General features: G+C 45.5%; 2 protein-coding genes across 9 annotated transcripts; one reads left to right on the top strand and one right to left on the bottom strand.

Moving 5' to 3' along the window:
* Positions 1-97: 97 nt before the first annotated feature.
* LRWD1 (leucine rich repeats and WD repeat domain containing 1) lies at positions 98-23796 on the bottom strand. 8 transcript variants are annotated; one of them, XM_037880816.2, is made up of 16 exons: positions 23694-23796; positions 19467-19613; positions 16199-16433; positions 15260-15379; positions 13793-13945; positions 12407-12550; positions 10758-11081; positions 8604-8730; positions 8113-8222; positions 7411-7618; positions 4754-4826; positions 4521-4661; positions 3117-3214; positions 2099-2260; positions 1265-1389; positions 98-481 (listed from the first exon to the last, which is right to left on the bottom strand). In XM_037880816.2, the coding sequence occupies exons 2-16, from the start codon at positions 19544-19546 to the stop codon at positions 341-343; spliced, it is 2241 nt and encodes a 746-aa protein (XP_037736744.1). In that variant the 5' UTR covers positions 19547-19613; positions 23694-23796; the 3' UTR covers positions 98-340. The 8 variants fall into 8 exon arrangements, with proteins under 8 accessions (XP_037736744.1, XP_037736743.1, XP_043387002.1 ...); XM_037880815.1 differs by lacking the exon at positions 23694-23796 and adding an exon at positions 22849-22979; XM_043531067.1 differs by lacking the exon at positions 23694-23796 and adding an exon at positions 22849-22970 and having other exon boundaries at positions 19467-19609.
* ALKBH4 (alkB homolog 4, lysine demethylase) lies at positions 22942-25963 on the top strand. The gene is made up of 3 exons (XM_037880818.2): positions 22942-23076; positions 24390-24587; positions 25218-25963. Exons 1-3 carry the CDS (start codon positions 22960-22962, stop codon positions 25890-25892), a joined length of 990 nt encoding a protein of 329 aa, XP_037736746.1. The 5' UTR covers positions 22942-22959; the 3' UTR covers positions 25893-25963.

Genomic DNA, 25963 nt, shown 5'->3' with positions numbered 1-25963 from the left:
GAACAAGATTAACTGGTGGCTAATATATTCCTGTACCCCTCCTACATCTGTAGCAGCATTCCCTCCCATCCCCAGAAGTCATCTCTTCACTACCAAGTTAACAGGTATTACATTTTATTAAGTATCATATTTCTATAAAACAAATACACAAAATTGTGAAAACTCACAGTAAAAGAAAGTGGGTATTGTCAATGACAGGATGTGGGCCAAGTCCCTTTGCGTTCTCTCTCTTGCATGATAAGGGCTGGTTTAGAAAACTTCATGGTTACTCTTGGAAACAATCACTAATACTGCACTATTTCAAAACATCACAGGAATGAAGTTTTCCATAATGAACAAGCTATGTTTTCTTCCATACAGCTGCTATATTTACGCCAGTTAAAGCAATAAGGTAAGTGAAAGTAGGGTCTGTCACCACATTGTTTATTAAGACTTCAGTCAGCAGCTCCCCATTTGCTCGAAGCTCTGGCCACTCAAGAATCTAGCAAGAGAACAGATTTAGTTCAGAAAAGCTTATACAAAGTAAGTCTTGGTTGGGGTTTACCTCTGTTTAGAAAGGAAAGGTAACGTACAGTCTGTGCAAAGCCCAAGTCTTCACTGGGGGAGGGTATAATCTTACCGCAACTGGTTAAGGTTGTGGAGTAGCTGTTGGCTAACAGCATGCAACATCAGTAGTCTAGAAGAGTCACCTACATGCTGACAATTAGGGCCTCAGTCATTAGGAGTATACAACTCCGATCTAGGACAGTAAATCCTTCATACAGTATTATTAGGCAATTGGAGATGTAAGCTAGGGTAGAGAACTTCTGGGTTGACCAATGTTTCTCCACGCAGATTTTCAAGAAAAAATTAGATGATTGCCTCTCAACAGCTTTAGGGTTAAACCAATGTGTACCAAAACCTGAGTTAATGGAGTAAAGACAGTAGGTAATGCAGAGAGAGCCCTGTTAGAGAAGGGGAGAATCAGTTTTTTCACCACCAGCTCTGAAAACTAGATAACAATTTGCACTGAAAGGCTTCTCACCTGCTATCCAAGAGCTTGGAAAAAGCAGATTTACCACACATTTTAGTTCCCTGCTAATTCTTAACAGACCCTTTTAGAATTAAATTGAAGAGTCTGAATTTTAAAAAAAGAGTCATCTGAGATATTTAAGGTGCTGTTTAGCAGATGGGAGTAACAACTTTAAGTAATTTGTCTTATGCCTCCTGTTTGCACAGCCTCACTGATAGGGAATATAGTTCAATATAAAAGGCCAAGGCCTACCTGCGTGGGAGCTATTCTGTTCTCTGAGCATTTTCCCTTGGAGGCCCTCCAGGCTGAAGAGTGCTTGCTGAGATTGTACATCCACACACTTCCCTTTTCATCGCCACAGAACACATACTCTGCTGCTGCAAGAGCAAAGGAACCAGTGCAGGGTTGACATTTCTGGTGGCACAGAGCCCAGTATAATGTCACCTTCCAGATGAAATGTATCCCATTCTTAATTGCTGCAGAGTGTTAAGTAAACCAGCCTTACAAAATTCAACTCTAATCATTTGTTGTATCATACTAAGGAGGTGCTGAGTGGACTTTGGGCTCAAGCTGGTGTGTTTTTATGACCATTTTGGCTGAAATAAAGTTGTTAACATTAGTCTTGCGTTGCTAGTGTCCTCAGTTGGGTGCCTCCAGCAGACAGCTCAGCAAGAGCTCTTTCTCCTTTCAAAGTGCTGCACTAGGAGGGGAAAGTATGTGGGTTATTTTAAGATTCAGGTTCCTCCCAGAAATTTGTCACTATTAGGAGTGCCGGGGGGAAGTTCTACCACCAGTTTGAAATGCAGCACAAATTCTACCATGCTGTCCACCTGTAAGCACTTAAAGAGCACCCCTCATTTCAGCCGTTCATAAACTACGCTCCGACCAGCCCTCTGAGGTAGATATTAACATTTTACAGAGGCAGCAAGGTTGGATATAAAATCCTTACCCTGCCCAAGGAATCAGGTAAGTAAAGCAGAAATGGCAAGATCTATTAAAAGAACAACTTGTACCTTTCACGTCCTTCCCCAATAGTAGCTTCTTGAGTCCAGCCTTCTGCATTGTTAGCTATAAAAGTGGGCTTACCTGGACAGGTGCTGAGAGTAAGGTAGGGCAGGTCTGTTGTTGACCACTCCAGTTCTGCTAGAATAAGTGCAGGTCGTGTTCTCTGACAAGATTTCCCCTGTGCCTCGAACGACTGGCTCCAGCTCCATAAGTATATAGACCCTGTCTTAGAACTCTTAGAAACTGGAGGAGAGAGAGAAAACCAACAGCGTATTAGGAATGAATGTCCTAAAATATTCAGACACATTTATTTCAAAACACCCATCCCTCTTTAAATACTGCCTTTCTGACAGTAACATGCTCACCATTAGTGGTGATAGCTGAGGGACCTTTCTAGCCATACTTGTCTTAAGCAGATTGACAGTGTGAGGCTAAAGGAAGAATTAAACTTGATTTCCCACCCCAGAGTAGTTTAAAGCAGCACCCAAGGACTCTGGAGCTAGTGGGGCCTGGGATGCTGCTGGCTACTAAAAAGGGTTGTCTACACTGAGAAGTTAGAGCAGTAAATTCACACCCTACCTTGCTGTGCACTAACTCCCTGTATGGACAATCTTACTGTGCACTAAAAGTGCCTCAGGCCGTGTAGCTTTAAAATGCACAGTTACTTAGTGTGAGCGTCCACACAGGGAGTTTAGTGTGTGGTAAGTTCACACCCCAGCTTACTGTGCGCAAATGTCCCTGTGTGGACAGGCCCATAGAGCCAAACCCTGCCACATTTCAGGGTGGGAGTTAGGGTCCCTGAACCAGGAAAGCATTCTCTCCAGTTCCATTCAACACGCAAAGCAAGTACAAGCCATCTGCCTGGAATGACTAGAGGGGGAAAAGCTCCTCCTTATATTAGGAATATAACATTTCACAGTATGTAGTTCCAGCCCAAACATCATAAAACCTGCTAAAATGTTCACAGCCACAGCTGTGATACACAATTAAAGTTGTTTCAGTCTTCCTGAGACCAGCATGACTTACTTCCTACACCCCACGTAACTGTTTATGGCAATCTGCCTCCAACTAAGAGGCAACTATCCGAGTTCATACCTACCCACAACATCCTTGTTCAAAAAGGCCAGTCCATCCACTCTGTGGGAAGCTGTCTCTTCTCCCTCATCATTAGGAAACTGGAACGCCACTTCAAAAGGCCTGATGAAAAATTGGAAGTTAAACAGTGGTCAGCTACCGAATGAACAAACATCATCTCCAAGTGACCTGTTAAACTAGACAGTGATGGAAATATAGCCTGTCATCGAGCCCTTCTCGGTGCCCAGGCAGGATCATTCCCTAATGCTAGCTAGTTTTAGCTGTGCCAAGAAATAGGCTTCCTGTTATGCTGTGATAATCAGGTGCTGACACTCCAGGGGGAGAACAGAAGATTTTAAACGCCCAACAATGAGCAGCTGAAGCGACTGATTGCGTACAGTATTATTGTACTATCAAAGTGTCTTGAGTAAGGTCTTTTATGAAAGCCCGTAATGTGCAGAACTTGATGGTTTTTACGAGAGACGTATACATACCTGCACTACAATGTCAACTACATCTCCCAGCAGGGAGGGGCACCTCCCAAGCCAGGTATTTTCAAGAAACTGGCTCCAAGTAATGACCCACTGTCCAGTCAGGAAGAGACAACGGGTGAAGCATTGGAGTTAATGGAAAGCCATCCAGCCAACCGAGCTGTCAAGTTTACATGCTGAGTAAACATGAGTCACCCTGGACTAAAAGGGGGGAAAAAAGGGGAGGGGAGTCTTTTAAAAGTAAACTTGTGTCTGAGGGGTTTTTTTAAATCTGGAAACTGAGGGACAGCTTTGAGGCAGGAAGCTGTCTGTGAAACCTGGATCCCCCTAGAGCTACGGGGTACTGGGGGAACCTGTTCAAAGGCAATACGTAAATTGTTTTAGGAAAGGGACATTATTTAATGTGGAAGTGGAAAGCCTGAGGTTAAGTCTTTGTTATTTGTCTCTCTTTGCTTTCCCTTAACTATTTCATCTCTGAATCTGTGGTTTTTCTAGTAAATGAACTTTTTGTCTATTTTTATCCCAAACAGGTCTCTGTTGTGCTAGGAATGTGGGTGCCAAAGTGAATTGATAACGGGGCTGATTTCATGCCTTTGGAGTGACAAACCAGAGGGGAGCAGTTCGAGTGTCTGGTAGTTAGGGAGGGCAGATCTGGGAAGACTCAGGACTGTTGGTGTCACCCTCTGAAGAGTAACTAGCCTGGTGAGAGCCAGGTGAAACCTTGTGCTTTGGGGCTTCAGAGGTCTGAGCATCATACATGCTAAATAACTGCTCTCTATACCTCTTGCTGTGGTCCACCATCTTGTAAGAGCTCGGGAATTATATCCACAGATTAATAGGTTTTCCTCATCTCAGCCTTCTATAATCAAAATCCCAAAACCCTCAGAACACTTATGGTTGTGGAAAGTGAATTTGTGTCCCAGGCCCATGGTTCTTACCTGCTCTTCTGTGGCTTGTCCAGTCTAATATCCCAAGCAAAGCAACCTTCTTCACAACCAGCCAGCAGGAACTGATCTGGGCAGGATGGGACCAGGGCCATCCGTAATGGAATAGAGGCAACTTCCAGCACCATTAGTTGGCTGGCAAATAAAACAGACATTTAGTCCAACTTCCTGTAACAGTTGCTTCTCGGGAGAATTTAACTGAGTGCAGCTTGTTTCTGAACACTTACCTTGCTTTGAAGTTGTAGTCACAATCCGGAACCCCAATATCCCAGAGGCCAATTCTTTTGTCATAGGATGCAGCTGTGGGGGACAAAAAATGGTACCAGGTAGTTACAGACCATTACTTGCCATCTTTTCTTTTTGCTCCACTTAAAAATTCCCCCTGGATCACATGCCATGACATTGCATGGCTGTGTCATGTGTGAGGCCATTAACACAGCATCAGCCATATGGGCTTTGGTCCAGCTAACAAAGCAGCCAAGCCATTAAAAACATATGGTTTGGAATATTTTTTTAAACTTGGGAAAGGAAAGCCCTCTCGTGTGTGAATTTACTGCTGGTGAAGAGTGCCAGCTTGCTAGCTCTGGGGCCCTTCATCCACAGCGCAAGCTTCCCCCATACCAAATCTGTCTTCTCAAGGGAGCACTTCGAAGGGTGAAAGGGAAGTTTGTTTTCCAGGCCTCTGAGAAGGCCAATAAGAGCATCAATTAGTGCCAGTCCAGGCAGTGTTGTTTTGGTTACTTGTCCCAATGGACTGCGACCCACCAGTTCATTCCACATAGGTTATTAATCGTCATAGAACCTCCCACTGTGGACGCTAGGCACCAAGTACAAAAGATTTTAAAATCTTCTTTGGCACTGAGAGCTATGTGGTACATTTCCAATAGATTATTCAGAAAATAACTCAGACCCCAGCCAAACGACTGCCCTCAAACTGCCACTACCTGGCCACCAGACAGTCCTTTAGGGAACAACTGTTAACCCCTGCAAAAAAACCCCCACAACTCTACAAACTAAAATGGCCCTTCCTCCATTCCATGTCCCTATGGTTCAACTCAGAACAATTCTCCAGGTGAAAGTCCCCCTCAGCTGAGAATGATAATCAGATAGGGTACCTATCTACTGGGCTGGCTAGGCTCTTGTTTTTAAATTCTTGAGCGTACTTTTGAGACATGTCCATTAGTTTTGGATGCTTCCAGAAGTTGGGCACCCAGAACTGGAAGATTCCAATGTTAGCGGATGCTTCTGAAAGTTTAGGCCTTCATGATTCACGTGGCACTGACAGAAGGTATGGAATGCAAAAAAAAGAAGGGTTGATTTAGGTGGTGATTGGTCCTGCTTTGAGTAGGGGGTGGAACTAGATGACCTCCTGAGGTCCCTTCCAACCCTGATATTCTAGGATTCATTACTGGACAGACAATACAATGGTAACTTGTAACCCAATGGTTATTACTGGCTGCTCACTGAGCACCACTCTCTCTACCCAGGCAAAACTCTCCTCAATGTCAGGATCTGACCCTGAATAAAGTCATTTGTAAGAGTGAGTAAAATCAGAGGTCACTAAATTTATTTAACAAGTAAAGGCACAAACGTCATTGATCTGAAGAAATCAAGCAGCCCAGGGTAAGCGCACTCATTTGACATGGGGACTGAGTCACAACTTCTGACCCACAAGATGCAGCCTGGTCTGACCCTCCTTACTCCTTGGCATGGAAATGGTTGGGGTTTTATGTGGTCTCTGTGTGATGGCCGCCCTCACGGGCAAGACGCTGTGGACCTCTAGAGCCAAAAGCCAGAGCTGCTACCACTGGGGCGAAAGTCTCAAGGCTCTATAGCTGAAGGCTGTAACAACTCATGTCAAGGTTCCTTCCCCACTCTGAACTCTAGGGTACAGATGTGGGGACCTGCATGAAAGACCCCCTAAGCTTATTCTTACCAGCTTAGGTTAAAAAATTCCCCAAGGTACAAACTTTGCCTTGTCCTTGAACCCTATGCTGCCACCACCAAGCGTGTTAAACAAAGAACAGGCAAAGAGCCCACTTGGAGACGTTTTCCCCCAAAATATCCCCCCAAGCCCTACACCCCCCTTTCCTGGGGAAGGCTTAATAAAAATCCTCACCAATTTGTACAGGTGAACACAGACCCAAACCCTTGGATCTTAAGAACAATGAAAAAATCTATCAGGTTCTTTAATTCAGAAGAATTAAAGAAAAGGTAAAAGAATCACCTCTGTAAAAATCAGGATGGTAAATACCTTACAGGGTAATCAGATTCAAAACATAGAGAATCCCTCTAGGCAAAACCTTAAGTTACAAAAAGACACAAAAACAGGAATATACATTCCATCCAGCACAGCTTATTTACCAGCCATTAAACAAAAGGAAATCTAACTTATTTCTAGCTAGATTACTTACTAACTAACAGAACTTCTGAGACTGCATTCCTGATCTGTTCCTGGCAAAAGCATCACGCTGACAGACAGACCCTTTGCCTCCCCCCTCCCGGCTCCCGATTTGAAAGTATCTTGTCTGCTCATTGGTCATTTTGGTCAGGTGCCAGCGACGTTATCTTAGCTTCTTAACCCTTTACAGGTGAAAGGGTTTTGCCTCTGGCCAGGAGGGATTTTATAGCACTGTATCCGGAAAGGTGGTTACCCTTCCCTTTATTTTTATGACAACTCATATCCTCTGTGGCTAGACACTGAGGGGAAACTTGTACCACACACCCCAGTGAGGTACATGTGCTCCATGTGCGTTTCAACACTCCTCCACATCAATTCCCACCTACCAATACCTGCTCCAACACTAATGACCACAAAATGCTTCTTTATTGGGAAGCAAGGCCTTTTCCCGGCTACTAGAGAAATCCAGAACTGGAGACTTACTAAAGAGGTGTGTCTCACAGGTTGGGCTGAAGCAGGCTGTAGCAATGGGCTTTTTGTGAGCCTTTATCTCTCCATAGCAGAAATCAGCCGATACATGAATCAGCTTTACAATTCCTCTTCTTCCGGCTGCGGCCAGGATATTATGTTTTTTTTTCCGACCGTCATTAGTTACCATGGTCAGAGTTGTCCATGCAACGGTGAAGAACTCCTAGGACAGAGAGAGGTGAGAATTTGTGAAACTAACACAGGAGGATGGCTGTGAGGTCACAGATTAGATAGCAATCTAGGGAACTAGTGAGAAGCCGCATTTTGAAATGACATAAATATTCAATCAGGGGCCATACATGTCAGACCAAACTTAACGGGAAGAAACAAACTGCAAAAGCAGGGCATGGATCCTTCTACGCTGTGAAGCAGATTCAGCAGCCTACAAGTGGGGTCGCTAAGTTTTAGCCCATATTATTATTTTCCAGATCCTCAAATGACATTTTCCATCTGTACCCATCATTTTACAACCTGTCATAACATAAGAACGGCCAGACTGGGTCAGACCAAAGGTCCATCCAGTCCAGTATCCTGTCTGCCGACAGTGGCCAATGCCAGATGCCCCAGAGGGAGTGAACCAAACAGGTGATGATCTAGTGATCTCTCTCCTGTCCACCCTTCTAACAGGCTGTTTTAACACTGTACTCACGCTCCTACCTCCGCAGGCACTTTATACTTTTTCAGCACTATTCCAGTCTCGCAGTCGATAAGACAAACAGATTCCCCTCCACAGGTGGCCATGGTTCTGGAGGTGCTCACTACAGGGTCTGAAAGATGAAAAGAACTGGTAAGAAATGCCGGGGCTTGTAATTAGATCTCTGCTGATTATACTAATCATAATCACCTCTCTGTTACCTCAGGCTCCCACTGTCTGTGCGGTACCGGAACTATCCTGTGGCCTGGCATCTCTAGGGAGGTTAACTTGACGCAAAATTCACACACACAAACTAGAAAAGAATCCTGATTTATTTTATAGTCAAAAATATAAGTAGGTAGCAGTGGAAACTACCGCTTGAAAGTGGAGGGGTCTAAAACATGAGTCAGTTGGGCATCATACCCACCAGACCCTTCGCCAAAGGGTTTGTGGAGTCATTCTGTGAAGCCGGCCAACTGCAAAGTGCTCTCCAGGTGCCTTCGAACAAACTCACCTTTCCTCGTCCCAGAATCCAACGGCGGCTCGAAGACACAGGACCAGAGCTGCGTTTTAAAATCCTCCCGGCTGTTGCCTTTACTGTGACACTGAAGAAAGTGCAATGGCTCCAAACTGATAACCTCCTGCAATAAACCTTGCAGTTAGAAAACACGTGCCGCTAACAGGAATAGAAGATCAGAAGCCTTCTTCTCCAAGGGCTTGTTTAAACAGGACACCAGTGACTAGATCAAGAGGCAGATGGATCTTAGGTGTTTACATAGCCCTAGTAACTGCAGCTAGGAGTTGAAATACAGTGTAAAGAAAAGGGCAGAATACTTCCTATAAAAGGGATCGGCTCTTTCATACATAGGTCTCAGCTGCTTGTACTGGTGTGTTATACACCTAGTCAGCATCTCAACCTTTGGGAGGTCTGCACCAGATTCTGAAGGGGATCAGACTAGAGGCTGCATTCTATCTCCCTCCTGTGGGGTGTCCCATGGCCTCCGACCCAGTGCCAACCCTCTCTCTCACTGGGCTTCTCTACTTTCCAAATCCTTAACAGTGTCTGGACATGAAGTGTTCCAGGCAGCAAGGCATTCCCTTAGGTAGCCTGGCTATAGTCTGTTAGGGTTTTGAAGACAAGGGCTCCGATGTTGCACTATATCCAAGTTGGGCGGAAAGGTGACTTTGTGCCACAATTATGCTCCACTGATCCTGGGACTGGCTGAGAAATGGGCCAGTTCCTGCTGTATGTTAGAGCAGTTTCAGGGCTGCTTTAATTTATTTCCACATGTTTATGGCACCAAGGGGTTGCTCTGCTAGGCAGGGATCAGTGGGGCACAGACACAATCCAGCTCTGCCTCCTTCCTCCCAGGGAGGCTTCCTACACCAGGAAGAGGGGTTGCATCAGAACACCCCATAGTGAGAGAGTCCTCCCTTGTTCAGCTAAGCCAGCACAGCTCGCTGCAGCTGCTTGCTGGTGCTTCAGTGCAAGGGGAGACTGAAGTAACACAAAGCAGTGGGCAGTGTCCTCTGTACACGAACTATCCAAAAACCATTTAGCATTCTTCAAGCAAGGCTCTGCCTCACAAAATGCTTTTCGCTCATATACGTGACAAATCCACCAACTCTACGGTAACTTTAGAAAAAGAAATTCCAACAAGCTGGTGACTTTACACAGCTGGCACTGGGATTTCTTCCCCCTTGCTGCCTTTCCTCCACATGCCTGGGAGCCGAGCACATACACTGATCCCAAATCTGGAATGAATCAGTGTCACAGATTCATAGAGTTTAAGGCCAGAAGGGACCAGCAGATCATCTAGTCTGACCGTGGCTATAACACAGACCATTACATTTTACCCCTATATTGAGCCCAATAACTTGAGTTAAACCAAAGCAGTTCAACTGATTAAGTGGGATATACCCAAATGATCCCAGCACCATGCTGCAGAGGAAGGTGAAAAAACCCAAGCTCCGTGCCCATCTGGCAGGGTAGATAAAAATCAATTATTTAAAAAAAAAAAAAAAGATTTTTTAAAATTTAAATGCAATCCAGATTTTTTTTTTAAATAAACTTCTTTAAAATTAAATTTGAAATTGACAATCTATGTTAAGGCCTAAACTTATTATAATCTATTAAAATAATTTAAATACAAAAATTAGTATTTGCTGCCAAATTTTAAAGAAATTCACACCCCTGAACAGGCTAAAATAACTAAAAAGTACAAATGCAAAACACAATTACAACAGATGATTTAAATCAAGGTTTCCTGCCTGCCAATTTAAATGAGGGTTAAAATTGCAACCCCCCTTGCAATCTGACCAGGGGAAAATCCCTTCCCAGCCCCAAATCTGGTGATCAGTTTGACTCTGAGCATGTGAGCAAGGCAGAGCAGCCACACTTCTAGGAAAGAGGATTTTCTGTACTACCTCAGAGCGCTGGGCCACCCCAACCAGTGTCCCATCTCCAGCTGTGGCCAAACCTCATGCTCCAGAGAAAGGCAATCCCCACCCCCCAATACATGCGGTCAACTGTGCATCAGAGAAAGCTGCGTGAGTTGTTAGGATGCCTTGAAAGAGCAGAACCTTCCCATCCCCCTATCTGAATGTGGATCCTCTCTGTATGCCCAAGAGGCCAAAAACCAACCCCAAAGGAAAATGATCAATGTACCTTGTCTTCCAGGTTCTTGACAGGGGTTATGGTCAGAACCCTTTTGTCCTGATCCTGGCTTTTCTGCTCCTCCGTCAACTGGCTAGATCTTCTGTGGCTTTGTCCTTTCGGAGGCTGTTCTCCATTCCTGTGAGTCTCTTCGGCCACCTTTGCCTGTTGGTTTGATGCTCTTGGTCTATCAGGAGTTGGGTCATCCTGTGAATGGCTGGACTTTCTGGGACTAAGCACTACTTCCTCATCAGTGTTACACTGGGACCGTGGCCTTTTGCTCGCAGATCCTGCTGTTGAGTGATTCCCTCTTCTCTTGCTGTGGATTAATGTGACCTACAAGACACACTGGCAATGTACTGGGTTGTTTCCTTCCCCAGCCAGCATACAGACAGCTTGTAATTCAGAGAAAGTCTTTACCCCAAAACTGATTCCCTTAAATGCCTACAGAGGCTGGGCTCCTAAATCAGACAGATCCACATCTGAAGAGCTCGTATAGGCCAGCAAGCTACAGATGACCAACGAACAACATACAGAAAGGGCCTGATTCTCCTCTCACTTGCTTCACCTGTGTCACTCTGCTGACTCCAAGGGAGTCACTTTGGATTCACACGAAGATAAGGAACAGGAGAATTGTGCTTACAGAGCTTAACACCAAGTCAAAGAAGCCAAGTGCAGTGATGGGGCAGCCCCAAAACAACCCCAACATCTTGGGCATGTGCCACCTTAGTTAATTTCATTAAAAATATCTTTTCCCCAAGGAACAGTGGAACAAGCAGGACATTATCCAGCCAATATTTTGGCTCTCCTATGAAAGTCAGAGTCTTGTGCTCTAGGATATTAACCCTGCCTTCACATTCCTGGGAAAACTTAAAGCTGGCACCAGATGAAGGTGGGACTAGCTTGCAAGGTTTTTTAAATTGGATAAACCCTGAGGTGCTGCCTGAGTTACAGAAAGGTAAGTTCTGGATGCAACTGATGAGTATTGTTGAATTTGTAAGAAAAGCAATTAAAAAAAAAAGTTAACAAAACCAACCCCTGACCTCACAGTTTCAATTAGGATTTCTGAAAGCCAGCATGCAGCTGCTGCATATCATCCCAGAGGTGGCTGCATTTCAGTGGTGGGTGAAGCAATCCCTGTATTAACGGAGAGGCAGCCAGGAGACCTGGATTCTACTCCTGTTTCTGCCACTGACCTGCTGTGCCTCTATTCCCCCTTTGTTTAGGTTGTAAGCTCTTCGGAGCATGGACAGTCTCTCACTATATACATATACATCACCAATCACGAAGGGGCCTTGATCTCAGGCTGGAGTCTTTAAGGCACTACCCGAATACAAATAATTAACAACAGCAGCATTAATTTTGTAGAGGACTTTAAGATCCTTCTGGATGAAAGTAAAAACTTAGATGGAATGAGCTGTCTTTACTTCCCTGATGAAGTTACAACTGGATCTGCTAAGATCGCCTGGCTGGGGAATCCTTAGTAGAGAAATATACTACTTCCATGCAGGTTTGCTAGAGCAAGATCATAACGCTGACCTCAATGCAATGTGTAAAACCTAACTGGAAGCAGTTGTGCATGGACCCTACTCTTTAATGCAGTATTCTTTTTAAAAAACCAAGGGGGTCTTATCTAGAAGAATCCCCTGGAGAATCCTTACCTGCGCAATATCATCGTCTCCCACCTCTCTGGGGTTTTCTGTCGTCGTCTCATCATCATCCTCCATCCTTTCTTGTGTTTCAGGATGTGTGTTCTCTTCCTGTCCCTGCATGGATGCCAGCAACTCCTCCGCAATCATTTTCACCTAGCATTGCAAGGACATTTTTAAAAGGCATCACTTAATGGAGGACAAAGAACAAGAACATCCTGACTCAACTATGCAACTACACTTTGTAATAGGGGAGGATGTTTTTGCTTCCGTTAGATATTTTGTGTGCACTTACTGGCTGGTGGAAGGACCCTGGGCTGACAGGTGGGGAGACTCAAGCCCTCTCTTTAGTCACAGAATTCGTCCAGGATGGGAAGCAGCAGTGCAAGATGCCCCATGCTGCCACCCTCCTGTGCCTCATTCCTGATCTGGAGGGACCACTGCTAGGAGGTTGGAATTTAGCCTCATTCAGTGTATGGCCTCTCTGCTGAGGCTGCTAGCAACCAGGGTCAAAGACAGCTCTTTTTAGAGTCAGAGAAAGGAGCAGGTGCTTGGCAATACAGTGAGCCCGGAAGAAATACTGGTGACACAATGAAAAGATAGCCAATTGAAACCAGTTATTAGCCAATTGAAACCAGTGCATCCAAGCAACAATTCAACTCATTGACCAAGTGGAGCCCCTGGATACCGTGAATGGCAAGTGACAGATACTGGTGACCTGGGAGATCAAAGTGCGCAGGCAGAAATGAGAGATTAGGGTGAATTTTTCTGCATCAGCACAGCAGAGTTCTGCAACATGTGGTGAAATACAAGCCTGTTTGACTGCAATCTTAACCTCCACGTAGGACGTCTGCCTATACTTGTTTTGTTTTACTGGGTATGTCTGTGCCACGTGGACCGGGCACCCCACTCTGTTACTGATGCCAATGGGGTCATCTGAGGAAGGAATGCAAAAGCAATAAAGCTAGACAAAGAACACATGGAAGTCCAGGGCACATGCAGACAAAATACTCAAACAAAAGGGTATATTGCACACAGCTGCCATTAGCTTTAATGGGAGCTGTGCAAAATGAGCAGTGACTACACAGTGGTTCCCATTAAAATCATTTGCCACTTGCAATGACTACCGTATTTCTAATAATTAATTACTATGAGTACCTTAACTACTGGTGAGTAGAAAACAAAGACAGTAAAGACCATCACTCCATCCGGAATGGAATTTATTGCTGGTTCTTGTATAACAGCCACAGCTAATTGGCAACGAAAACCAAAGACTGATACTGTCATTTGCAGGAGCCCCCCTTACCGGAAATCATTAGAGCAGTTTAACCTTATGGGTCCACAAAACGAAGCTGCCGAATCCTGGCGTCAGGCAGCTCAGAAAGATCAGACACTTACCCTCCATCGGGTAAATTCACCGAGGGAGCTGGGTCCATATATGACGTGGGTTTGTGCAGACTTCAGAAACTTTTTCCTGATGAACATCACATGCTCGGCTGAATACTTCTCAGGGAGTTGGCTTCGGAAGTGCCTCTCCCAGTGAGCTGTGACCTAGGCAGAGAGATCTGGTTCACTGAACTGGATGCTTCATGGAAATCAGAAGGCTCCCTACTAAAACTGCTCCAGAAATGGCCAACCCCCGGGCCCAGACACTGTTCTGTTTGAAATGTACGTGATCAGGTGCTTGTATACGATCTCAGCTCATTTGGGAAGGGGAGGAGGATTTGTTAACACATTTTGCATTTGTGTTTTAACTTTAAAGAACACGTATGTGTTAAAAAGAGGCACCCTGGAAGCATCTACAAATAAATTATATATTTACATAGTATCTTTACTCACGGGACACTCGTATTTTTAGGTCTGATTGTGTAAGCAAGTAGTTTTAAGTGATGTGACACAAGACCAATCACACTACTGAAAGGGGTACATTAGTCTGGAAAGACTGAGAACCACACACTTATGGGTTGTTGCAGTAAGCCCAGAAAAGCTGAAGGCCCCTGACACACATCTCAGCCAATCCCATTTACTACGGGCTGCAAGGGGATCTAATGCAGGGCTGTCAAATCCGCCCTGCACAAAGGGGAATTCCAGGTGGGAAGATCTGTCAGGTTTGCAGCCCTTATACACCAGCAGAGCTGCTATACAGGTGTTGCTGAGAATCCCAGAATCAGGGGCCATGTCTTGTAGTGCTGAGCATGCTGGTTTAAACTGGGGGCAGTGGATGGTCACAAAGGCTGGGTGGAGTGAGTGTAAGGAGATTAACGAAAACCAGGAGAGCAATCATGAATTGGTTTCAAAGAACAGGAGGCCAGTGAAGGGGACTCTGAAGTATTTACAAGGACTGTTCACACTGCAGATGAAACTGTGCTACCGTATTTAAACACGCCTGCTGCCAGCATAGTTTCAATGGCAAAGTGGAGGACAGTGTCTGAGAGGTTAACTTCATTATTGCATTGTATCTACTGTAGAGCCTCTGAGTTACGAACTGACCAGTCAACCACACACCTCATTTGTAACCGTAAGTATGCAATCAGGCAGCAGCAGAGACCCCCAAAAAAGCAAATACAGTACTGTGTTAAATGTAAAATACTAAAACAATAAAGGGAAAGTTAAAAAAAAAAAAAAAGATTTGACAAAGTGCTTGTTTCATTTAAATTAAGATGGTTAAAAGCAGCATTGTCTTCTGCATAGTTAAGTTTCAAACCAATATTAAGTCAATGTTCAGTTGTAAACTTTTGAAAGAACTAAAACGTTTTGTTGAGAGTTACGAACAACCTACATTCCCGAGACATTTGTAACTCTGAGGTTCTACTGTAAGTCTAAGCTATTTCTTAGGCATGCATGCGGAAACATTACACATCTTACCTTGCTGGTCAGCTCTCGGCTGTTGACAACTCTCACATGATTAGCTAATTTGGTTACATCCTTGCCATTGAGTAGCCGAAGATTTTGTAAAAGAAACATGACCTTATAGTCATCATTGGTCTAGAAAACAGATAGAAGTTTGAGTTATGGTAACACGTGTATGACATTCCCTTGAACAAATAATTACTGTTTGTTTTTAAATTACAAATCCACCAGGAGGGAATTGAATACATTTATTCCACAATGGGCACCTAAAATCATTTAGCACAATACAAGACTTCCCAATCAATATGCTCCATTTACAAGTACAAGTTTTTTCCTGATTGCCAGCCCTGCAAACTCAACCTGGGGTCTGAAAGTCAAGTCGGGCTCTTTCCTGTTCATACATCACCAGAACTAAAATCTCTGCCAGTAGCTACACCAGAGAGTTGTGCAGGAATGATAGCTGGCAGAATTTGCTTCTGTATGTAGAACTCAGTTAACTCTTCTGTTGATGACCTCCCTTGCTCTCCCACAGCTGTAGCAAGTCTGCAGTGTTATGTGGAGTACAAAGTAGCAAAAGGGCTTTTGTGGTCCCCAAGATCCCTTTCACACTTAGCACTTCCATAGCGCTTTCCATCTTCAAAGCGTTGCACAGAGGAGTGATGTTAGAGCACCCTGAACAAGCAGCCCTAGGTGGGAAGTTTCCTGTAGCTGGCCTAATGACTAGAGCACTGGTCTGGGACACAGGAGACCTGGCTGTCACTGGCATGCTGGGTGACCCTGGGCCTTCTGTGTGCATCAGTTTCCTCGTCTGTACAGTAGAGATAATGCTACTGGACCTCCTTTGTAAAGCACTTTGAGATCTACTGCTCAGGAGTGCGATATAAGGTACTATTATTATTTACGTTCCAGTCAATAAACTGCTGATCACATAAGGATGGAAACCGTATCACTCACTGTCAGGTACACATTGTTTTCATAGTTTAGCTCCTCCAGCAGCGGAAACTGCTTCAGGACAGTCACATCTTCCAGTTGGTTGTTACTGCAGTTTAGGACACGCAGGTCTGGCAGGCTTAGATTAGCAGGTAGTTTGTCCAACAGATTATCAGAGAGATCAAGATTTTGCAGATGTCTCAGACGGGAAAACAACCGTGGGTCCAAGTCTCCGGTCTTTAACTGCAGCTTGGATAAGCTGAAACAAAACAAAAACAAAACATGCTGTCTCCGGTTCCCCAAAGGTACGGGCAAAGGTGGACACATCTGACTTTTAATGGACATCAAGTCTCATTCTGCTGCACTTCTCACTCAGGCAAAACTTGCTGAGTAAATCTTGCTGACCCTACATTAACTTTTGAATGTAGTGCTGCATGTTTCAAGCACAAATCTGAAGGCGGCAAGGAGAGAGTTGTTAAGTGTAACCACAAGTGTGGTGGGTGAACAGTAACCATTGCTAACACCTACAGGCAAAACCTGCACCTGTTGCTTACTGAGAAAACACAGCCATTTGTGACACTCCCAATTCACTGAAAATAAACAGTGGAATGACTGTATCTTAATTGCCAGGCCATGCAGTCAGTGGCTCACTACAAAACAAGTTGTTGTTCCTATGAAAACTATTCCCTATCCTATCGTGATAACAATTATAACTAGCCATTTTGATGCATCTCTGTTGCTGAATTCTTTGAGTTCACATCTTTCAGAGTCTACACTTGACTTCTGGAACACTATTTCCAAAAGAGGAATAACATAGCCGAGTTATTTTCTCATCAGACTGTCTCTCTTGTATCCATTTACATCACATACACGGCGGCCAGACACACAGGATACACTATATAATTCATGCACCTCAAAGCACTTCCCTCTCTAACCACTAAATCATCTTGCCTGGGATCAGCCCCTGGGCAGTTTTCAAACAACTGACTAACTTTCAGAAAAATAAATTATGTTTTACTTTCAATAAATAAAATAGAATAAAGCAAACAAATAAATAAAAGCATGCTGTAAAAGGATTCCGATGTGGAATTCCACCTACAAGCCCTAGAACAAACAGAAGTTTAAGGAAGTTGTGACCAACTGGTCCTAAAAAAAACAACCAGGTGATTCATCCCATTGGAGAAATGGGAAATTCTCTTTCTAAGGGGACAGAGGACCTTTCCCACCTGACATATCATGAGAATTGAGGTCAGACTGGTCTGGTTAAACCTTTACATTACAGTCCAGATTCTGATCCCCTTACTCACAGCAAGTAGCACCTTACTCCTTGAGTGGTTCCCATTAAAGACAATGGAGGAAAGTGCTATTTAATGTAAGGAGATCAGAAGTCAGCCCTCCTTAAACAGTTCTCCAGTAAAATATATGGCATATGCAGAATTGACATGGTGGTTCAGATCTTGCAACTGCAGATAATATGACTATCTAATTCTTGCCCATTCAACCCTACAGTGCTGATAAAGCCCCGGTATCTATCACACTATCAAGTATTCCATATTTTATAACGTATGTGTGTTATTTCTAGGGCTGTCGATTAATCGCCGTTAGCTCATGTGATTAACTCAAAAAAATTAATTGTGATTAATTGCACAGTTAAACAATAGAATACCAATTGAAATTTATTAAATATTTTGGATCTTTTTCTACATTGTAACTGAAATCAAAGCGTATATTATTCTTGATTACAAATATTTCTACTGTGAAAGATAAAAGAAATACTCTTTTTCAATTCACCTCATACAAGTACTGTAGTGCAATCTCTGTGTCCTGAAAGTGCAACTTACAAATATAGACCTTTTTTGTTACATAACTTCACTCAAAAACAAAACAATGTAAAACTTCAGAGCCTACAAGTCCACTCAGTCCTACTTCTTGTTTAGACAATCGCTAAGACAAACAAATTTGTTTACATTTACAGGAGATAATGCTGCCCTCTTCTTATTTACAATGTCACCAGAAAGTGAGAACAGGAATTTGCACGGCACTTTTGTAGCCGGCATTGTAAACTATTTACGTGCCAGATATGCTAAACATTCGTATGCGCCTTCATGCTCCAGCAACCATTCCAGAAGACATGCTTCCATGCTGATGGCGCTTGTTAAAAGAATAATGCATTAATTAAGTTTGTGACTGAACTCCTTGGGGGAGAGTTTTATGTTCCCTGCTCTGATTTACACACATTCTGCCATATATTTCATGTTATAGCCGTCTCGGATGATGATCCAGCACATGTTGTTCATTTTAAGAACATTTTCACTGCAGATTTGACAAAAAGCAAAGAAGGTACCAAAGTGAGATTTCGAAAGATAGCTACAGCGCTCGACCCAAGGTTTAAGAATCTGAAGCACCTTCCAAACTCTGAGAGGGACGAGGTGTGGAGCAGGCTTTTAAAAGTCTTAAAAGAGCAACACTCCAATGAGCAAACTACAGAGCCTGAACCAACAAAAAAGAAAATCAACCTTCTACTGGTGGCATCTGACTCAGATAATGAAAATGAACATGAGTTGGTGCGCACTGCTTTGGATTGTTATTGATCAGAACCCGTCATCAGCATGGACATACGTCCGCTGGAATGGTGGTTGAAACATGAAGGGACATATTAATCTTTAGCGCATCTGGCACGTAAATAACTTGCAACGCCGGCTACAACAGTGCCATGAGAACGCCTGTTCTCATTTTCAAGTGGCATTGTAAACAAAAAGCGGGCAGCATTATCTCCTGCAAATGTACACAAACTTGTTTGTCTGAGTGATTGGCTGAACAAGAAATAAGACTGAGTGGACTTGCAGGCTCTAAAGTTTTACATTGTTTTATTTTCGAATGCAGTTATTTTCTGTACATAATTCTAAATTTGCAAGTTCAATTTTCATGATAAGAGATAGCACTAAAGTACTAGTATTAGGTGAATTGAAAAATACTAATTTTTTTTGTTTTTTTACAGTGCAAATACTTGTAATAAAAAAATAAATATAAAGTGAGCACTGTACCCTTTGTATTCTGTTTTGTAATTGAAATCAATGTACTTGAAAATGTAGAAAACATCCAAAAATATTTAAATAAATGGTATTCTATTATTGTTTAACAGTGTGATTAATCATGATTAATTTTTTTTTAATCGCTTGACAGCCCTAGTTATTTCATATTCCAACAACACTATTTAAAGAAGGAAAAAAAAGGGGGGTATAGCCCAGGTTGGATTCAACTGGAATTTGATGAGAATCTGGTTTGCACTTACTTCAGAGTCTCAATCTTTCGTAGCCTAGTAGATCTTGGAACCGCTCTTTCCAAAAGAAGCTCTGTAGTAACTTTTGACATTTTTAATTTCCGCCCCTTTCCTGGAAGCACAAAGCCGTGAGCCGTAGACTGTCTTCTTGGAACCTTCCTGGTGAAAGAAACAGGAATTAGGGGGAATCCTTTAAAACTGTGTCCCAGCAAGAGAAAGAAAAAAAAGTTATGGTGCAACTACCCTGTTGATAAAGCTGACATCACTGGGTGATATTAGTAACCCAGCCTTGCAAAACAACCATATTCCACTTCACCTGCCCTGACTGCAATAATGATAATAAAAACACTAGTGATATTTTACTCACCCATTAAAAGAAGTTACTCCTTACAGGTGAGTTGTACCCTAGATTGTACACATTTTAGTTCTGTGTTTGTACAGCACCTAGCACAAAAGGGCCCAGTCCATGACTAGGACTCTTAGACGCTACCACAATACAAATAATAAACAATACCTGCCTACAGCAAGGTTTCTTCCTCTGACGCAAGTGTTACTGCCCACTGGATAGGATACTGGACTACAGACACCACTAGCTGGATCCAGTCTGGCAATTCCTAAAATTTTGCAAAACTGGACTAACTAGCTGATTCCCCTATTCAAAGGGAGAGAAGGTACAAATGATAACGTCCATCACCTTTGATGGGCACTGATTCCTCACAGGGGACAGAAATGTTAATAGCAATATTGTAGGTTATTAGGAAACACATTGCTGTGGAAAGGGGACACGACACATATTCTGTTACTTAAAAACACTATGTCCAGTGCCAGAACAGCCTTATGGAACTGCTGTTGGGGATACTGGGCCTTGGTTTAGCTTTCTTTCCAGCCCTAGTCCTAAAGGGAGTACAAAAAAAGCTATTAGGCCATGATCATGACCTGCCTTCTAGTCCCATTGTTGGAACAGAGATTAGGCTGCAAGTTGATAAGAGTATGTGGGCCCTGAGCAGTCACTTGTCTTGCTGAAGAAGACTTGCTACAGTCAGCTGTAAGGTCTGTTTGGGACCAACACTGTTGCATTGTTTCTTTTGTTTAAATAAAGGCTTTGCAGGCTCAACTGCAGGGAGACTCATTTCAAATAATAATTTTCCCATTTTATCCAAGAATTAAAAGCATTAAACCTGACAATTTCATCAGTGACCATTTATGGCCTGATCCAGCAAGCTGCAGAACCCCCTTCATCTCCCAGGGCAGTCAGTGGGAGTTGAGTTCCAGGATCAGACCCCTACATACTGATATATTCAAGCCTCCCATAAACCCCCACGTCAATTATAAGAGTCCAAACAGTTACAAGCTAAAATCAGTGCAGGCACAGCAGAGTTATGAGCCATGTCACCATGTTAGAAACTCTGCTGATGTCTCAGACACAGCTGTGTCACACCGTCATGGGCCACATTATGGGTGACACTGGGGCCATACCATGGACCATCTCACATATAGGGGCTCTGTCACCACTGAGTTACAGAGCAGATTATAGTGACTGTATTACAGACTTTGCGTCACATTACAGGCCACGTCACAGTCATGTTTCACACAGCCACGTTCTGGACTAGCACTCACTCAGGGACACATCCTTGGCCTGTTCTGGCTCAAAGGTGCCAACACTATGTTATGACTCAAATACCACGTTCTAGGCCAGCTCTGCATCCGGGCTGTGTCACTGTGTAATGGACTGCATTGCTGTGTTCTAAGTTGCTTCTGGATCAGAACAGCGATAAGGGCTGCATCACCAAATTCTCCTCCAGTCCTGGCTCAGCAACACATCACCATTATGGATTAGGTCACTATACTATCACAGTATCGCCGTGTCCACATTGCCATATTCTGGCTCAAGGTTGTGTTGCCACATTATGGGCCATGTGGCTATGACCATGTCACGGTGTTCTGGTTCTGGCTTAGGGTTGCTTTGCCACGTTACAGGCTGCCTGGCCGTGACTGTTGCTGTGTTCTGGTCCGGTTCTGGCTCAGGGCTGTATTGCGTTAGTATGTTACAGGCCACGTCTGAGTGGCTGTCACTGCGTTGCCATGTTATGGGTTGCATGGCTGTGACCATGTAACTGCGTTCTGGTCCAGTTCCAACAAAGGTTTGTGTTGCCATGTTGTTGATCATGTTGCTGTGACCAAGTTGGGGTGTTCCGGTTCAGTTCTAACACAGGGTTGCGTGGCTATGTTCCAATCCAGGTCTCGATCCGGATTGCTTTGCCATGTTAAGGTTCATGTGGTTGTGACTGAGTCACCGTTTCAATCCAGTTCTGGCATAGGATTGTGTTGCCATGTCACGTGGCTGTGACCGGGTCGCCGTGGTCTGGTCTGGCCCAGTTCCCGCGTGGGATTGTGCTGTTATGTTATGGGTCATGTGGCTGCGACCCGGTCACCCTGCCCAGGTCAGTTCCAACTCAGGATTACATTGCTGTGTTTTGTCATGTTGCTGTGTCCTGGTCCAGCTCCAGCGAAATGTGGCATTGCCATGTTCTGGGCAATATGGCTGTGTCCGAATCGGCAGGTTCTGGTCCAGTTACGGTGCCGTGTTCTGAGACAGAGCGCTGAGTCCAGATCGCTGTGATCTGGTCCAGTTGCAGAGCGGGGCACGTTACCACATTGTGTGTTAACACGGCTGTGACTGTGTTGTGTTCTGGTCCAGTCCAGTTCCCGGGTGGGTCTGGGGGTGCAGAGCCTCCATGGGCACGTCCCCATGTACCAGCTCAGTCCTGACTCGGAGCCCTGCCCGAAGCATGGAGGGCTGCCAGAAACCCCATGTTCTAGGCCGGCCCAGGCTCACAGCCCTACCTGCGATGTGGGGGGGACGGGAAGGGGGAGAGCCCCCGTGTGCCAGGCCGGCCCTGGCTCCGGGCCAGGCCTGCGAGGTTGGGGATGGGGTCAATCCCCCCGCAAAATGTCTCATGCCAACCCTGCCTGCGTGTTGGGGGTGGGGATGGGGGTCAACCCCCGCCCCCGTGTGCCAGGCCGGCCCTGGCTCCGGGCCAGGCCTGCGATGTTGGGGGGAGGGAGCCCCCGTGACCCAGGCCGGCCCTGCCCGAGCTGGAGTTGGGCAGAGCCGGGCCCTGGCCCCAGGGGCAGGGACGGGAGTAGGTGCCGAGGGGCGGCTAAGGCCGGAAATGGGGGGACTACAACTCCCAGCATCCCCCGCGGCCGAGCGTGGCCCGCTAGCTTGGCCGGCCGTCCCGGAGACTGCTGGGAAAGCGAGTTCCGCGCAGGGGCGGACGGAGCGGCTCTGGGCCTGCCGGAGCCGGGCCGGGGAGCCCTGGTGTCCCTCCCCCCGCCGCGGGTCCCCTCCCCCCGTCCGCCCGCCCGCCCCCCCGCCCCGCCACTCGCTCACCTGCCGCCGGGGCCGCGTGCGGGCCGCGCTGGGCCCTGCCGCCGCTGCGGAGCCGGGAGCGCAGAGCCCGGCGGGCGGCGATCCGGGGCCGGGCGGGGCCTGCCCCGCGGGATGGAGGCGCGGGGAGGCGGCGGCGGCGGCGGGGGCGCGGGGCCCGCCTGCGGCTGCAAGGGGATCCGCTCCTGCCTGCTCTGCGAGGGGCCCGCGCTGGCCGCTCCGCCCCCGCAGGTAGCGGGGGGAGGGGCCGGGAGGGGGCAGCGGGGGGGACAGAGGGGCGCTGGTGGGGGGGCAGGGAGGGATGGGGCAGAATGGGGGGGGAGACAATGGAAGGGGCAAGGGCAGAATGGGGGGGTAGTGGGGTGGGGGGTTTAGAGGCAGTGTAGTAGGGTGACTAGATGTCCCGATTTTATATATTTGGGGATTATCTTATGTAGACTCCTAGTGCCACCCCCCCCCCCCCCCCCCACTTCACACTTGCTGTCTGGTCACCCCACCGTGGGGACAGGCCCAGAGATTGCCTTCTTTCAGCCTCATGGAGCCCAAGGCCTCTTTCCCCCTTGCTACCCCAAGGGAACAGAGAGCAGCAGAGGGGTCTGTTGTCTGCCTCCCCCTACCTGGAAGGGTTTTGCATTCCCCCCATTCCTTAGAGGGAGAGGCTAAGGGGTGCATGGGGGAGTATCTATTAAATCAGCAGCTCCCAGGCCCCTGCCCTCCTCTGCTCCTACCGGTGGAGGAAACTGCACAAGGACAGCCCCTGCCCTTGGCATTTCCAGGGCATAGGGTGATGGTATTGGAGATAGCTTCAGGCAACACCCAGGCCTGGAGAGCATGACATTGATCTCTACCTGATTAGGAGTGATGCTAAGGAGCTTCAGAAGGCATCTCCTCTAGCCAGAGCAGTCCATGTTGCTTCAACTTAGAGAGGGGGCACCGTCAAGCCTGATCTGGATCACTTCCTGTTTAGGCCTGTGTCAAATGGATCGAAAAAGACTTGTTAGTCATACAATTGGAGCACCCCGGTTGACCAGCCCACACCCAGGAGTCAGTTGCTTACATCTCACCTCGAGGCAGAAAAGACATACAAAATAGTTATTAGGGCAGCCCAGTGGCTAGTGCACTAGACAGTGGATCCATTTTTAAAGCATAGGATTCTGTTCCTTGAACCAGCAGCATTGGTAGAGGTGCCTTTGGTTTTGTAGGGAATCCAGCACTTTTTGCCCCAGTGAAGTTGGCTGCAACCTGGAGCACTGAGGGATGGGAGAGAGGCAATAATCCCTCAAATATACACTGTGTTTTAAGAATGCACAGCTTGTTATTTTTCCTCCAGTGGTGTCTTGTACTATAGATGTCACTGTTAAAGAAAGGTATTAACCTGCATTGCAAAGATGCAATTATAAAAGGAGGGAGACATTTTCATGAAGACAAACAGTATAACTGGTTAACTCTACCGCAGTCTTATGCATACATTACCTGTTGCAATGCTATAACAACAGACATCACGGCAGTGTCTTATTGTGCTGTGTCCTTTCTTATTTCCGCAGGAAAAGGGTAACTTCACTTACTGTCCAGCAGCAGGTTTAGCTGTAGGAAATGAATGCTCAGAGTTTGTTGGCTGGGCATTTCCATTTCCAGGAGTATTCTTGCTGGAGGAGTTTATAAATCAAGACGAGGAATCTGAGATGGTTCAGCTGATGGATCAAGATGACTGGAAACTATCGCAGTCTGGCCGAAGGAAGCAGGTCCGATTCCAGAAATATGCTTATTTCTAACTCCGTCTGGGGAAGGAGATTATTTCTTCAGTTAACAAAAATCATGCTTTAGGTTTAATGTTTTCATTAAATTGATTCTTTCTGAAATAACAAAAACATAATTGTATTTGAAATTAGCCAGGATGGGCAGGGGTGGTGTCCCTAGCCTCTGTTTGCCAGAAGCAGGGAGTGGGAGACAGGGGATGGATCACTTAATGATTCCCTGTTCTGGTCATTCCCTCTGGGGCACCTAGCACTGGCCACTGTCGGAGGACAGGGTACTGGGCTAGATGGACCTTTGGTCTGACCCAGTATGGCCGTTCTTATGTTCTCTCAAGAGTGCATTTGTGATTGTTATAATGAATCACACTTGATAGTGCACATTCAAATACAACCTCATATCACATCAGTGTCCATAAACAGGAAAACTGAATACAAGAGTATTATGACTTTCATGGGGTCATATTATCAGAATATGACTTGCACCAGTAAGTTACTGGTAAAGATGGGAATAGAACCCAAGAGATCTAGGGCTTCTCAGTTTGTCCAGAGGGTAGTGCCTCCCTAGAAAAGCATGCCCAAGATTTTTATTTAACATCATCTGGTTTTCCTTTTCAACAGGACTATGGGCCCAAAGTGAACTTTAAGAAAAAGAAGCTGAAAGCTGGTGGTTTCATTGGCTTGCCCAGTTTTAGCCAGGAGATTGTGCAGCGAATGAAAGCTCATTCTATGCTAGAGGATTTCTTTCCTGTTGAGCAATGTAACCTGGACTATCTACCTGAAAGAGGTTCTGCCATTGACCCACACTTTGATGACTGGTGGCTTTGGGGGGAGCGACTGGTTAGTTTAAACATGCTCTCAAAAACTGTGTTGTCCATGTCTTGTGATTCAGAAGAGAGTCTCCAGTTATTTGCCACTCACAGTCAGGTAAGTGGGGCATCAAATCACTCTGCCTCACCTCAAGCTTCTCAGAACCATAAATCAAACAACCTTACTCCCACATCAGCATGTGAAAATTTGGACAGTTGGGATATTGACCACTCATCTCCCGCAAGACTTATTCCATACAAAGAAGTTACTGTAGACATTCTCTTACCTAGGAGATCCCTGATTGTGCTGTATGGAGATGCACGCTATAAGTGGAAACATGCAATTTACCGCAAGCACATTGAGCATCGCCGGATCTGTGTGACCTTCAGGGAGCTGTCTGCAGAGTTCACTTTGGGAGGAAAGCAGGAAAAACTGGGTAAAGAGCTCCTGGAAATAGCCCTGACATTTCAAGGAAAACCAGTGTGAACATTAGAGGGAGAAAACTGGAATTATGAGTTGTTTGGATATTTGAAAATTAAAGTGCAAAAATTCTGAAA

The sequence above is a fragment of the Chelonia mydas genome, chromosome 17 (assembly GCF_015237465.2).
Source record: "Chelonia mydas isolate rCheMyd1 chromosome 17, rCheMyd1.pri.v2, whole genome shotgun sequence".
Taxonomy (NCBI): domain Eukaryota; kingdom Metazoa; phylum Chordata; order Testudines; family Cheloniidae; genus Chelonia; species Chelonia mydas.
The sequence above is the reverse complement of the archived record's forward strand: the minus strand, read 5'-3'. Positions and strand labels throughout refer to the sequence as shown.